The 16,484-nt window shown below is 35.4% G+C and overlaps 1 protein-coding gene across 1 annotated transcript; it reads right to left on the reverse strand.

The window, feature by feature from the left end:
• Nucleotides 1–10,330: 10,330 nt before the first annotated feature.
• LOC113772513 (zinc finger CCCH domain-containing protein ZFN-like) lies at nt 10,331–16,215 on the reverse strand. The gene is made up of 7 exons (XM_027317128.1): nt 15,907–16,215; nt 15,191–15,363; nt 15,038–15,091; nt 12,471–12,587; nt 12,071–12,364; nt 11,707–11,946; nt 10,331–10,983 (listed from the first exon to the last, which is right to left on the reverse strand). Exons 1-7 carry the CDS (start codon nt 15,986–15,988, stop codon nt 10,657–10,659), a joined length of 1,287 nt encoding a protein of 428 aa, XP_027172929.1. The 5' UTR covers nt 15,989–16,215; the 3' UTR covers nt 10,331–10,656.
• Between the last annotated feature and the right edge of the window lie 269 nt (nt 16,216–16,484).

Raw genomic sequence — 16,484 nt, forward strand, 5'->3', positions numbered from 1 at the left:
TCGAGCACAAAAAGCGCGCGTATGCGCACCAATTGCGGTTGACTTTTGTGGCCTTAAAATATTAGACGGCAAGCTTCATTTGTACGCAAAGGAATCAGAACCACATTTCATTTCTCCTAGCTGCCATGGACGGCTAGCAGCTGCAGAGAAACAACCGAAAGCTTTTCACCATCTCCTACCAAAGCTCAATAAAATCACCATCAAACCTCCAAAAATTCAACCAAATTTCACCTACACTTAGCCCTTCACTTGGACAATCACTTGGACAAAGAAGGAGCTGCACACGGGATTTTAGGGGGCTTTTGGGACACCAAAATCTGACCTTTTAGCACACAAGTAAAGTAACCATGATCCACTCTTCAATTCTTGTTCAATGAAGGTCAACTCACACTTAAGAGCTTGATTATGCTTATGGGTAGCTTATTATTGTTGGAAATTGTTAAATGTGGGCTCTATGAACTCCCACCTTTGAGTTGATGGCTGTGATGATGTTTGATAATGGTTTTATTGTTGAATTAGTGTTTAAGGAAGTAGATTAAAGGTGCATTATTAGCCAGAAACTTCATTGAGCTCTTGAAGAAATTTCCGATTTTGCCCCTGCCTGTTCGGCCACCTTAATACAGAAATTTTAGGATTTAATGGCTTGAATTATGTTGTTTATATGTTGTATTAGTTGTGTAAAAATTTTCATTGGAAAATATTGAGTTTTGGTTGGTCAAATGAATTTATTTCCCAAAGCTAGTAATCTGGAAACTGTTTTCGTAATGACCAGACCAGTGTTCGTATTTCGGCCGTAACTTTGTTCTCCGATGTCGAAATCGAGTTCCGTTGGTGGCATTTGAAACTAGACATCCACACCTTTCCAACGGTGTAAAATTCACATTCTGGTTCCATGTGTGTGAGCCGCACCACTCTTCTGAATTCAGCTGTTCTGTTTCTCTGTTCTGTTGGAAACGATTTGATGATGCTGCAACTTTAGGCTTAATTTCGAGCCAGTTGCATGCTGAATCTTAAAATGATTTCTTCTGTGAAATTATAGCCCTATGAATGTAGTTTCTAACACTATCAACCATCTCAAATTTGAGTTAAATTGAGTGAGTTATGATCAAAATACGGTGACTGCCTTGTTCTTGAAAACCTTGGATTTAGACAGATTTGATGTGAGACTTGTTGTGGTCTTACTAAATGAATTTCTTGGTGCTAAACACCTACCAAATGTACCATGAATGTTTCTTAGACTTTTCTTGCACAAATGAACCATTTTTTGAGGTTTTCCTTAGCCGAATGTTTGGAAACGGAGAGAAAGGGAGCTAAAGGCAGTTTTGCCTTAGTATTTCAAAACTTTGGTTGATTGGTTAACCATCTTCCCGAAGGTATTTTTCCACAAAATTTGATAGAGAAATACCCTTCATATAGGATTACTATACTGCAAAGTTTGGTACCAATCCAAGTCCGTTTCGACACTTAACTAAAGGTCCAAAGTCGGAAACCCAAATCTGGAAATTGTTCAACAGTCTTGAATTTTTCCCAACTTTGAGCTACCATATCTTGGTGCTCGAAACTCCGATTCTCGATCCGCTTGTTCTGTCCAAAACCTTACTTGCATCTCTAATTGATCTATAAATTTCAAGGGCTGGTTTGTAACGAGTGAATTCTGCCGAATTTCCAAAGTTAGCGAAAAACCAACCCCGGCTCAATCCTGGGTGATCCGGAACAGCAACTTTAAGCTCCTTTTTGAATACCTTCCATTTAGATTCATGGAACGGTGTCTTCTAAGAACTTTTAGTGCTTTCAAAGACGATTCCAACGGTACCAAGTTTATCAATTTTGGACTAGTAGAAAAGAAGTTATGATTTTTCAAAGATTTTACCAAAAATCGAGAATTCTGGAATTTCAAAAGAAATCCGCGCGGGAAGCATTTTTCTAGCATCCGGCCTTGAATCCGGCCAGTTTCCGGCCGGATAGGCGGCCGGATTGTAGTTGGGATTTGAAAAAAAATGAGGATGGCTACTGCCTCCAATCCGGCCAAGAATCCGGCCGGATATCCGGCCAAATTCCGGCCGGATTGTGACGTGGCCAGTCCACTTTCAACTTCGGTCGTTCGTTTTGAGATTTATTCGCACGTACTCGTTTCCATCCAATGATTTCAAGAATAATAATCCAATATTACTCGAGTCTCGTACCTTTTTGCGAATCCAACTTCAAAGACAAACTCAAACGAAATTTCCAAAATATTTCCAGACCACATTTGTGTTCGATCCCCTCGTCTCTTAGGGACCTATAGTAATGGTCTTCTATTCGATGTTCAGGCACGCACGAGGACCTCCAAGAGGATCCCACCGTGGAAGTTTGAACTCTCAATCCAACCTACTTGCTTGCAGAACTTGGTGAGTGTCAAGTGTATGATTACTTGAACTCTAGGGACTTGATTCATGCTTGATTTACCTGATTACATGCTTAGCCTATTCGATTTTGACAAAAATGGAGTTGAGTGTGTACTTGATCGCACTTGTTCTCATTTGAAACGAATGACTCATGCTTAACATGATTTGCCTGGTTTACATGACTTGAAATACCTGCTTAAACCTGTCAAATGCTTGAATACATGACATGGTATGCTATGATTGCATATGTCGTTGGAGTGAATCTCCTCGACACTTACATGATACATGGGAGATGCCCAAACTCATAGACCGACCTTTGAACTCGAGCCGGCGTGGGCTTGGTCGGGAACCTCGGTGAGCCATGAGATTCACATGATAAGCTTGATCTATTGAGAGATCTCGCTTGGCATACTCGTGAAGTATCGCCCTATAAATGTCGTGCGGGCCCGAAGCGGTGTATGGTGGACGGATGAGAAGTAAGTGGTGAACTACGGATATGAAATATCAACCCGGTTGACGGAGAGTCAACGCGGGGAGATATACGAATGACATCGGCAAAATGTGGAACTTAGCTCCTGAGAGCTACCATATCCTTGAATTATTTTTGGTTACATTTTGTTGGCATTATTAATTACTTGCAATTTATTACTTGGGCTTGTTACCTGAGCTATGTGCCTGCATGTGTGTTCTTGACCTCACGAGCGTTTTGCTCACCCTGTAGATTTGTTTTCCTTAACAGGATTGAACTTGGCGAGGTATCGAAGAAACCTTCCTGATACACTTTCGTTTAGGGTTTCTATTACTTTTGGCTATGTCTTGGCTTTTGGGTTGTATTTTGGAATTCGAATGTAACTTTTGGGGCATGATGTATATTTGGGATTTATGATGGTTGTTGAACACCCGATGTACGGGTTGGATAACGGATGACTTTTATTAAACTTGAACGCTTCCGCATTTATTGTATCTAAGTTATTGACCGTATTGTGTGGTCCGGTAATAAGTTTGAATGGAATTGCTTGAGTCCTGGCGAGAGCTAGGCAGGCGTCCCGCGGATACCCTTTGGTTCGCTTAGGGAGAAGTGGGGGCGTCACAGTATTTATGGGCAATCAAGATACCACCAAAGTTCATGGAAAAGGGATAGAGAGTTGCTATTCACATGTGGTGAAAAGTTAGCGCTCACAAATGTATTACATATTTTGGGTATGAAGAAAAATCTTGTATCAACCAATAGGCTAAATAAGAATTGTCTTAGGGCTGTACTAGAATCTAATAAAATAATCTTGTCCAAGAATGGTGTATTTGTAGGACAAGACTATTCTTGTGATGGAATGTTTAAACTAAGTAACAATAAAGTTATTAATTCTCCTTAAAGACTAATTCTTCTTATCATTTGTGGCATGGTGGGCTAAGACATGCAAATATTAGGACTTTACATTTTATGTCTAAGCATCAATTGCTTATGACGATAAAGTAGACAGAGATGTGAAATTTGTATTCAAGCAAAAATGATTAGATTACCATTTTCTAAGGTTGAATGAAATACAACCTTGCTTGAACTTATATATTCTAATATATGTGAATTAAATGATTTATTAACAAGAGGTGGTAATGGGTACTTTATTACTTTTATTGATGATTATTCAAGATTTGTGCACGTTTATCTTATGAAAAATAAATATGAATGTTTTGCTATATTCAAATCTTACAAGTTGCTCATTGAAATCCAATTAGATAAAAAAAAAAATCAAACTATTGAGAAGTGATAGAGGAAGTCAATACTTTTCTAGTTAATTCTCAATATTTTGTGGACAAAATGGAATTATACACCAATCAAGTGCACCATATACTCCACAACAAAATGATTTGGTTGAAAGAAAAAAAAATGGAACTTTAGGAGATATGATTAATTCTATGTTGGTAAGTTTTGGTTTGCCAAAGAACTTGTGGGGTGAAGCATTGCCGGTTGCGTGGTATGTACATAATAGAAGTGCTTCATTAAAAATAAAAGTCTGTCTATATGAAGTATGGAAAGGGAGAAACCAAACCTAAGTTTTCTTAGAGTTTGGGGTTGCATTGCCTATTATAGACTCCTGGATAATAAGAAAATAAAGTTGGGGCCTTAGGCACTTAAAAGTTTGTTATAAGCTATGCAAAAATTTTCAAACTTATAGGTTGTTTGATCTTGATTAGAATGTTATTCTTGTGCCAAGAGATATGCAATTCTTTGAGAGTAAATTCTTAAAGATTCAGTGCCTATGAAAGATCCTACTAATGGTTTGGAACCTCTTCAAAGTGTTGATCCTTCTTCTAGTGATAAGAGGGGTGAAATTGACACTCCCATTGAATCTAGGAGAAGTCAAAGGCCTACAAAAGAAGAGCATCTATCATCTAATTTCATATCTTCACAAGTTGTTGTCCTCTTGGATGAAGGCAATAGGGAATCTCTACAAAATAAGATACCAATCTTATTGAATGTAGAAGGTGATCCTAAGACATTTATTGAAGCTATATCATCAAGGGAAACTGCATTTTGAAGAGAAGCGATAAATGATGAAATAGGCTCATTATTGTCTAACAATACATGGGTATTTAGAACAAGGTTCAAAACCAGTAGGTTGCAAAATGGGTATTTAGAAGGAAATATGCCATGGGTGGATCTTTGCTAACCTTTAAGGTAAGATTAGTAGCTAAGGGATTTAAACAAAAAGAAGGAATAGATTATTTTGGTACATATGCGCCAGTTGCTAGAATTACATTCATTAGAGTACTAATTTCTTTAGTTTAATTGTGCAATTTGTTTGTACATCAAATTGATGTTAAGACAGCCTTTTTAAATATTGACTTGGATGAAAATGTTTATCTGGAACAACTTCAAGAGTTTGTTTTGCCTAGAAATGAAAAGAAAGTTTGCAAACTAGTTAAGTCATTATATGGCATGAACAAGCACCTAAACAATGGTATGAAAAATTTGAATATCTATTACTCTCAAGTGGATTTAGATATAATCATGCTTATAAGTGTATTTATTCTAAATTTGCTCAACAGTATAGTGATAATTTGTCTCTATATAGATGACATGTTAATTGTTAGTAATACTATGAAAAATGTTGAAGACACTAAGAAATATCTTTCTTTAAGGTTTAAAATGAAAGATATTGGTGACTGGACACTATCTTAAGCATTAAAGTTAGGAAATATAGTGGGAGTTATGCTTTGTGTCAATCTCACTATATTGACAAGATACTGAATAAGCTTCAACATCTTAAGATTAAAGAAGGGAGTACTCCCTTTGATCCTAGCTTGAAGCTTCATAAAAGTTCTAGAAATCCAATTACTCAACTTGAGTACGCTAGGGCAATTAGAAATTTGATGTATGCGATGCATTGTATAAGACCAGATATTTCATGCACAGTTTGTAGACTTACAAGATACACTAAACATCCCAATGTAGACCATCGGAAGTCTATTGAGAGGGTTTTTGGTTATCTCAAAATAACGACAACTCTAGGACTCTTTTATAATAGATTTCTGGCAATACTTGAACATTACATAGATGATAGTTGGTTCATTAGTGTGACTGATAAGAATTCTATAACCGGATGGATATTCACTTTGTATGGTGGTGCAATCTCATGAGCTTCTAGAAGCAAACTATGATTGCTTATTGGAAGCTGAATTCATAACTTTGGCTGCTGCATATAAAGAGGCAGAATGGTTTAGAGACTTGTTACTTGATATCAAGTTGCAACCATAACCTATGCCTCCAATCTTTTTATATTGCGATAGTGAAACTTCTATGTCTAGAGTTTAAATAAGTTGTACAATGATAAATCTAGACATCAATTTAAAACATGAGTATCTTAGACAAATGTTACAACATGGCATCGTGACTGTTGTACATGTAAGAACAGGCAACAATTTAGCGGATTCATTGACTAAGCCCTTACCAAGGGACTTAGTGAATACGATGTCATTGGGTATGGGGTTGAAACCATTTATCTAAAATTACTAACAATGGGAATCTTGCCTTTATTCTAGCACTACCACTAGATGGAAAGATTTAAAGCGTAACAAGTTGTTAAGTGATTGTGAACACTAGTATTTTGTGTACAAATTTATCCCGCTAGTGCATAAATTGGGAGATTAAGTATATGATGAGTTATAATCTTAATGAAGTGTAATTACTCTCTATGTGTTTTTTTATATAAAGTTTGAGAGTGTCTTCACCTATATGATCATAGAAGTAATGCAAGTTCTAGCAAAAGTTTGAGATACTTTAGTAAATGATCAAGAAACTAGGATGGAGCACATGGCCAGTATTGGTGCTAAATTTCATTGTGAATAGGTCAATGAACTTGATATTATTTGTGTGGTATATCTTGGTTAATTTATAAATCATAGTTTAATGCTATAAGCAACCATGATTTGGCTAGTTCTAGTGAAATATTAATACTAAAACAAAAATTTAAATCAAACAATACTTTTCTTTATGCACTCTATTATATGTGTTAGATTATCATTTCATTTTATAAACTAAGTGGAGGATTGTTAGAGTAGTTTGTGAAATGAAACGGAAATGAGGCTTGCTAAAATATGGTGATTTCTCACTGTAACAATTCATCCACCGATTGTTGCGTACATGCCTAGGATTCAATTATTGGATTCTGTCCAGAAGCAACTTACCATTCTGTGCACAGGATCCGTGGACATATCCAACTGGATCCATCTGCGAATATGTTGGAACCCTGCGTAACAGGCAATTCTAGGCAGGATCCGTTGAAGGATCTGATAAATCCGTCCGCGGATCTATTATAATGATCAAATTTCTAAACTGTTTTGTGGCATCTTTTCGTGTCATGTGTCGCTTCATTGCAATTTTTTATGCCTAAAACGTGAAAGATTGCATCAGAACGTTATGTGATCTTGAGAAACTCTTTTGCTATAAATTAACTACTTTCAAAGGAATTAAAGTAACTTTTGTCCTTTGGTCTTTTCTTGTTAAAGGAAACTCGTCATTGCTAAAAAATTTCCTTTGCTCTTGTTGTCTCCTAGGGATAAATTGCCTCAACCCTTTAGTAAATACTAGGTGTACCGGGGCCTATTAAAACCTTAAGGATAGTGATTAAATCATGCCTCAAGAGTTATCAATTCTTCTAAATTTTTAGTGAAATCTTCCTCTAGTATTTTTCTGCACTTTTAGTGTGCATTTGTTCTTCATTTGTACTATATACTTCAACAATTAATGTGATTGATTTGGACTTCTAGCATCCCTATACCCGTTTCCTCTTGCACTGGTATTCCTCAGCACTGATATCACTGGTAGAAGCAAGATGAGTCAGGGTGCTTTCAACTTTCAAGAAAGTTTTAGAGAAACTTGCATTTGAAGGTTATAAATTTGCTGCTCCAATTGATCCCAGAGTCACTCAGCCAAGCACGATATACAAGCTTGTCACCACAAGGTAGACCAAAATAGGGGGTAGAATTGGTGGACTGCCATTGCATTTGGTCTATGGCCTTTACCGAGTTTCATTTGGTGCCCTGTATCCAATCAACTATGGTCATGGCCACATATGTCTTTAAAGTGCAGACATGATCCTCAAGAGTAGTTGTTTAATTCCTTCTCTGTAGGTTTGAAATACTAGAGTACAGGTACGTCAATGATTATTCCTTTAGTTAATTGGACCACTACTTAATTTTTTTGTAAGCATCGTCCTTGCTTTATTTCCCTAAAAGTTATTCATTATGCATCATTGATCATCCTTCCTCTATTTGCTCATCTGCATATGGAATTACAGTAGATTGATTAGATTAAATCCTAATTATCCACTTTTAATTACATGCTTTGATTAGATTAAATCCTAATTATCCGCTTTTACATGCCTATTGTTTTCTTTGAGCTGAATTTCAAGATTGCACTGTGGTTTGCCTCTTGTTCAAATTAAGCTTTTATATTAAAGTAATTTACTTTTCAAACTGTGCAAAGTGATTAAGTAGTTAATCTGGTTAACAATCATATTATTGACTACTTAGCGCAGCACATTATTAGCGTTATGCAAGACTTTTTAGGTGCTTGTGATTTTCTGTCCTTTCTGCAACTACTTGCACAGGCACCGACTCTTTTGGTCAAAACGTGATTCGGGTAGAGACGATGACGCAAGTTCCTCAGCTCTGTGAAGATGCCCACTTTTCGCTTTTTAAGTTCTTTCTAATCGTTATCATTATCATTACTATTATAAACGTAATATGAGTCTTGATACCTTTAAGTGTAAGTATTTTCGTAGTCTTAATTTTTGTTATCTCAATTATGCACTTATTAATTGATGATAAAAATTTCATATTATGCTTTTATAAATTTATGATGATTAAATTTACTATACCATATCACATCAATTTAGAAGAAAATAAGCGGTTAATTAGAAGAAAGAAGCTTAACTGATAATTAAGTTGACTATAGACGTAGGGATGAATTGGATGGTACGGAGAGGAGAGGGGGAAGGGTATGTAAGTGAAAAGTCCCAAGGTCGAATCCTCTCACTTACACTAAAAAAAAAAGAAAAAAGAAAAAAGAATGTTGACTATATTATCATATTGATTGAGGAGAAAACAAAAAAGAACTCCTCAAATTTAAGTAACCAGAATTTTGTCCTGCTGCTCATTATATCTAAATGATCCTTTTCTCGTATAATTATATTCATTGATTGTACTTGATTGTGGTATGACAATTACAAAAATGCCTTTGTAAAGTTCATAACATTTATATTATGGTGCCAATTAAACTAAAAAAATTCCTCAATCTAAAACTCGTCTACCATTCGGTTTAGTTTTCTGTTATGCCAAAAATACGCCTCTCCACTAAATGGATTTATTCATTCTAATAATGATCAATAAAAGGTGGCAGTTACAAATAGGAAAAAAACAGCAGAACGATAACATTCCTGAATTTTTATTATAGTAAAAGAGGCTTTCAGTTGAAAACATCAAGTAAAATGCCAAAAACAATTTTTGATCAACGTTCTTGAACTTTATCATAATAAATATAACCCCTAGAGCCCTCCAAGATGTATTGACTACTTATCAAGTTCTTTATGCTACAACCAGTGTTGTTAGACCCGGTACAAATCGGTCGATTTGATCGGTCCGATCGTGAATCGGCCTTCTTCCCAAACTGATTTGTAACACAAAACCATTTTGGTTAAAAATCAATCAAAATCATTAAAAATCGGCTAAACCAATGACTTGATTTGACTAGTTGACCTGATTTTCAAAATTTTCTTTCTTATTTTTTCCAAACATAATTTGAATCACTTAAATTGTAATACTTTCATTCATTAGTAGGAATAAGAAAATACCACCGATTTAGTACAAATACCAAAATCACTCGCTTTTCTGAATGATTTTTAAATCAAAATGTTTTCATCTCCATCATCTTATCAATCTAGTATTAGTTATTCCAACTTGCATTAATTTGTCTTAATTTAGTTATTCAAATAATTTTGGAAAATGGACATATTTTAGCCATGAATTTACATTTTTATATATAATTATTAGGTGTATATTTGATTGTTAGTCTAATATTTTTGAAACATTTTGTATAATTGACCGAATATAACCAAGAACTTAATTTCAATATTTTTGCAACTTACAAAAATATAAAATAATTATAACATCATACTAATGTCAACAAATTTGTTAGAACAGTTCGTCTGATCCGACCAGTTGATCCCCAATCCAGTACTTTAACTAAGTCGCTATCTGATCCGAGTTTAACAGCATTGGCTACAACTTATAAAGTTCAACAGAGATGAGCAAGCACTGTACTTTAGGATGAAAGCTAGCCGATGAAACAATTTTACAAGATTAAGGAATGTTTCGGCAATTATTGTAAAACTTCCAATTTCTGTGATTTACAGTTGTCAATCTAAAGCAAAATGCTGAATTTGTAGGGAAAAAAAAGGTAAAGTCTGTATAGACTTCCAACAATTCCGTCCACTCACAAGACACAGTTCACTATCCTCTGCAAAACTGAAGAAAATTCAAGAGAAGAAAGAGAACAAAAATGCGAATCCAGGAAGGACACCAAGGGAGAAAGAATGATGACCCCATGCCCTTTCAGAGAGACAAAAACATGTTGGAGGAATCAGCTACAATTCATCAACTGTCAATTTATGAAGATAAATAGTTTATCTCTCCCTTCTCTTTTTTGCCATTGTAGACCTTATAAAGGTAATGAATATGAAACAGACGGCAGGAGAGAAGGGAAAAATAGGTGACTTCAATCGGATTCATCTTGTTGAACTTCTAAAGGTCTTTGGGAAGTACTTGGTGGGGCACCGATATGCAGAAGTTTTTCAGTATTTGAATTCTGTCCTTTCTGCATTGTAACTTCAGAGCTCCTCGAAAGGTCAGGCAATTTAGATGACATTGAGGGAGATGTCTCAGTCGAGGGTACGGTGGGTGAATTCCACTGATATGGCAAGACAGATGTATTAAATACTAGGGAAGGGACACCGACATATCCTGCCAAAGGGTGATCATACTTGCAAGTAGGACCATATCTGCAGAGTCCATGCATAGCATAGTACGAACATACAGCTTGCCCCTACATTTGAAAGCATAGTCAAGTAAACCATACTAATTGCGGTTAAAAAAATTAATGCAGCCGAAAAAATTATATGAATACAACCTACTCTCTCCCCATTAATGTTGACAACTTTATCACTAGTCATTTTTCCAAAAGTCAATGTGCCTAGTTCTCTATTTGCAATTATTGCTACAGTAAAAAGGAGATGCTGCGTTTACTTGGTGTAGATTACCATTAGGTTAAGTGAACCAAATTCTGTCATCATAACTTCCTCTGAATTATATTTAACTATGAAAAGAAAATATATAAAATGAAATGGGTAGAACCTGCACTTGTAAGGTTAAAGCTAACAAAGCTGCTCAAAATGAGAATAAGCTAACTACCATACCATTAAGAGATTGTAAAGGCATAGAGACAATTAAATCTGCATTTCTGTCATGCTTAAGCTACATACACTCAAAAAGTTTTACATATACAGATGCTACTGCTCGGCATACAGATCGCGACTCAAATCATTATACATGAAGCAGCACACAAACCTACGGAACTTCCTTTGTATTTCAATTTAAGTGTTCACAAATTATCTTAGGAGTAGCAGCACTCATACAATTGCACATTAATCTTTTATTTGTACTATATATGACATTATTCCCCATTTTCATGCTGTTATGCTATAGCTCCTGGTAAAACTGTGCTGTTTCAAGGTAAAAAAAAAATGCTTGTGAACGCAACGATACTTACAGGTCGTAGAGGGAGACCAAGTGGCCCTAACAAATTTGATGTGGTTGGAGCAACCTTATTTCTTGGGTGATAGTACTTACAGTCTGCTCCATATTTGCAGCTCCCAGTATTGACAAAATCATGGCATTCAGGTTGATCAGGTCTGTCAGGTTGGTGAGATGATGAGGACAACAGAGGTATCTGACCACCAAAAGTTTGATCGGCAAGATCATCCAAAATAGAAGAGCCACCCATGGTTCCCTGATAGCCACACAAGAATATGGAATCAGCAGCATGAAATGGACAAGAGATCAGCTTAATAGAAAGTCTACAAGCACCATAAATTAGAAAATTCATGGCCTCTTCTCAGGAAACTTTTACTAACCATGTATGTACTCCAACACTGAAAAGGTGATAGATAAAGAGGCATATAAGATTGGGAACCTTGCACAGATGGATTGATTATAGAATTTGTCTTTGGTATTGATAAATCTGAAACTCCGCCTACATAGGGTATGCTAGATGAGGTCATAAATGCTAAGGTCGTAGATCCATAGGCAGTAGATCCTGTGACATGTAAGCCGTTAGCAGCAGATACAGGCTGCGGATGGTCAAACTTGCACATTACTCCAAATTTGCACGTACTAGTTCGCATATAATAAGGACACGGCTTTTCATCCTGAGAAATTGTATCAGCTATATGAAGAAGTATAAAAGCAACTAAGCTGCTTAAACACTATAACAAGTAAAGCGGAAGAACCAGAATGAGAAAAGTAAATAAGCACCTTACGCATAGGAAACCCCCAAATGTTCAACAAGAGTGGATCAGAATTATGTCTATCCTGCGGGTGATGATATCTACAAGCTGATCCAAATTTGCAGATACCTGTCCTTATATAGTGCTGCAGATAAATGCACATTGAAAATTAGGGCTAAGATCAAGCAATCTTCAGCTATTAACAAGCACTGATATTAGTTGGCAAATATTGTCAGTCTTAATGAATATAAAAAACACCCATTAGGATTCTCAAACAAAAATGAAGCACTTAAGTTTAAACTGGACAACTCCAGAGCTCTATCTGTTATGCTACAATTCATCAGAAAAATAGTTTGATAAAAGGAAAATATTAAATAGACAAATTTGTGTGTTAAATTCTATAAGCAAAAAATACGTAGATGGATTAATTATGAGAACTAGATAATCTGTGAAATGAAAATTTTCTTCAGGAGCATAACATAAAGAGGTCACCCAATAGATGTATATACAAGTCAAACAGATTATAGCAAAATAAGATCTAAAGACTGACAGAATCTGAAATTGTTTTAAGTTTGTTGAGTCAGTTGATTTATTCATCACAAAAAGTAGAATTTATGTTAATTCATGTTTTTGAGATGTCTCATGATCTTTTTTTGATGTTCTTTTCTGTCTAAACTAATAGATTTTAGGTCAATCCAAATCCCTAGTTGCTCTTCTACACACCACCTCAATTACGTCCCTCAAAACCTTACAGTTTCACAAAATCAAGGTTCCACCATGGTTTTAATCCAGGTACTCAGGCTGGAAAGAATGACGTCAACAGATGACGGATCAAAGGTGAACAACACTTACTTCTAAATAAGACATTACCTTCACTAAGCCAATAAAGATCAGCTTTGGTCTTCAATTAATTGTATCATACACCAGTAGTAACCACAAACATACCTTTGTACGGAGAAGATGATATCACATGCAGCGGGCACCCAACCAACTCTCATGCGGCTTCTTATAGTTGTTTCCTTTAGATTTGTTATATTCAGAGGCAACTAATAATTCAAATATAGCAATTGAGTGTCTTACAACAATGGTCACATTGCTTTAGCAGGAGGATTAAGCCATAGATGAGACAGCTAAATTGGGGGAACTATAGTTGGCTCAAATATGCATCCACCAGAAAGCACAGAGGAAGAAAAAATTGGATACAACTCTATACAAAGTGACTGAACTTTTAAACTTTAAGCACAAAAGAACATGCAGAACAGTTTCAGATTTCTTCAACTTAAGTTTGGGTAAGAATTGGTTTCAATTCAAGCTTTTAAGAAGCTAGTTTAAAAGTTGTACTTTGAGGTTGAGTATTCACCAGATTAATAATGCTTGATTTGCAGGTTAACCAAGATTTTCTTGGTCAATGGATCCACAGATTCATGGATACTTTGAATTAATCCAGGTACTGTGCTCAACACACATTTTGAACCTCATATACTCTTAAAGGGTTAACAACAGCAAAAATATAAGAACATGCACATCAATCAATTTCATCTACCAAGGATAATTAACCATCCCTGTCTTCACAGGGATTGATAAACCAATAACTCTTTTTCAAAATCAAACTTCTTCACAACATTTTATTGGGGATAATCCAACCTCGTGCTAACCTTAAAAATTTGACTAACAAGTTGATATTCTAACACCTATCATCCACTTTAAAACCCTCTTTTATATATCATTGAAAGTCTCATTTGTCGTGAACAGACTTCTTCAATCTCACCTGTATCGCAAATCTTCTTATCACTCCACCATATAATAAGAAAAGGTTCTCCCATCTGCTGCTTAGTATAGTTCTGTTTTTCATATAATTCAAAAAATCTTTTTATTCAAAATGTTGATTAGTGTTTAGCAAAATGATATCACCAATTGTAGACTATATTCTACAAAATGACAATAGCCAATTTGTATGATTGTGGCATTTATCCACAAATGTTCAGAAATTCCCTGTGCCATTTGATCCAGTCAACTCAGAAGAAAAGCAGAAGTTAGTTGTTCAAAGATTAAAAACTTAATTTGCACAATGTCAAAGATAAGCAACTGACAACACATTCATTACATCATAAACGGAAAAAATTCATACAAATTTTGAATATACATCAGCGCCATGAATAAGTGCAGTTCCAATTTATAAATCCTTGCCATCATAGACATGCACTGACTGAACCCAAAATGGTCATCCACAACACACTCCAAATAAAGTATTTGCTTTCCTTCTCAGTGCATATGGCTTAGTGACATGCCTTTGTCTAATCCAGAATAATTGCAGGAAATTCGATATCAAAAAGAACAATTGCAGGAAAATTATCAGAGTTATCCTGATGGGTCAAATTTGTATTGTAGATTATAATCTATAAATGGCCACCAGGACAGACTTCAAAATTTGCCAACTCCAAAGGATATTTGTGTTAAAAAGATATGTCAGAATCAACTATTGAAACTTTTTCCCTTTTTTTGTAGTAATGCAACAAAGACCAATGAATCAGAAACTAATCTCTGGTGCACAGTAAGGAGGGGAGAAATTAAAAGGAAAAAAAAAAAAACACTTACCCTGCATTCAGGTTTTCCCTCCCTTTCTGGAAGTACACCAGAATTCTGATGCCCCTGCTCAACCACACAACCACACAACCACAGTGATTATCAAAACACACTTATCTGGTTCATCAAAATTAACACAATAAAACTCTATGCCAAACCAGATACCTGGCTGGAATATGAAGGATGATTGAACCGACATCTACTTCCATAACCACATTTCCCAGTCCTCAAATAGTATATACAATCAGGCTCACCAGGACGATCAGGAAAACAAACCGCTCCATAGGCACCTCCAGTGTCATCACCATTGTCCTCAATTTTCAACACCCCCAAAGCTTCTGCAATATCCATCAGTAAAACAAATGCCTCAACGATTGTATGCAGTGCCTTTCTGGACTATATGCTAAGAGCAGAAAAGCTTAAAATCTATTTTGGAAAGTTAATAAAATATATAAACTTCCATTATCATCCTGAAGAAGCATTTGACAAGGAAAGGGAAGTACTCTAAATCAACAGCCCCAAAGAAAATTAGAAATTTCCAAATCAAACCTTGTACAGTATATAATCACCAGCACAATTGATCATCGGCAAACGCGATCATCATCCAAAGATCATTACTTCACATATAATAGAAAAAATAAACGATCATGAAATAACTAAAACTACCATATTCAGTATATTAGAGCAAGCTGTCATCGACCCTGTCATCAACCCATTGCACTAAATCAAAAACCCAAAAATAAAAAAAAAAATAAAAAAATACCCAGAAAGACAAACAGATTAATTTGACTGCCCACAAAATCAAATGTCAATTTCTTAATTTCTGCTTTCAAAAAATTTAAAAAGAAGAAGAAGAAGAACCCAGAAAAGCAATAATTTACCATCAACTCTTTCCTTCCCTGCAAATAAATTAGACGATTTGGAGACTCCTCCATTATGCTGAACTTCAATGTTCTTCATCATCTATCAAGAATTAGATTTACCAACGAAATTGAAACAACTTGATCAAAAATCTGCTGACAAAGAAACTGAAAATGGACAAGCCTCTGCTCAGTGCTTTGGTCTTTTTCAACTAAAAACAAATCAAGATAATTATTTTCTTATTTAACTCAACAATCCCTATGCAAAACTTGACTATTTTTTTGGTCTTTTTATTCTTCCCTTCCTTCCTCTCTGAGTCACTATCTCGATTGTTGAGTGAGATTTTTTAGAGAATCAAAACTCCAAAAGATTTTAAATTTAATTTTGAGATTCTGAGACTATCTAGTCCCCACTAGTGTACGAAGAATAATGATAAACTAAAAATGCTTTCGACGAAAAGACATAAAAGTACATGAGCAAATAATTATTCTGCCGTTCAAAACAAGAGTATTTGTGTCATTTCGTCCTTGTTTTGATTTAATTAAAATAGATTGAGAAAGAATCAGGCGCGAAAATCAGAAATTCTTTTTTTTTTTAA

This window comes from Coffea eugenioides, chromosome 5 (genome assembly GCF_003713205.1).
Source record: "Coffea eugenioides isolate CCC68of chromosome 5, Ceug_1.0, whole genome shotgun sequence".
Classification (NCBI taxonomy): Eukaryota; Viridiplantae; Streptophyta; class Magnoliopsida; order Gentianales; family Rubiaceae; genus Coffea; species Coffea eugenioides.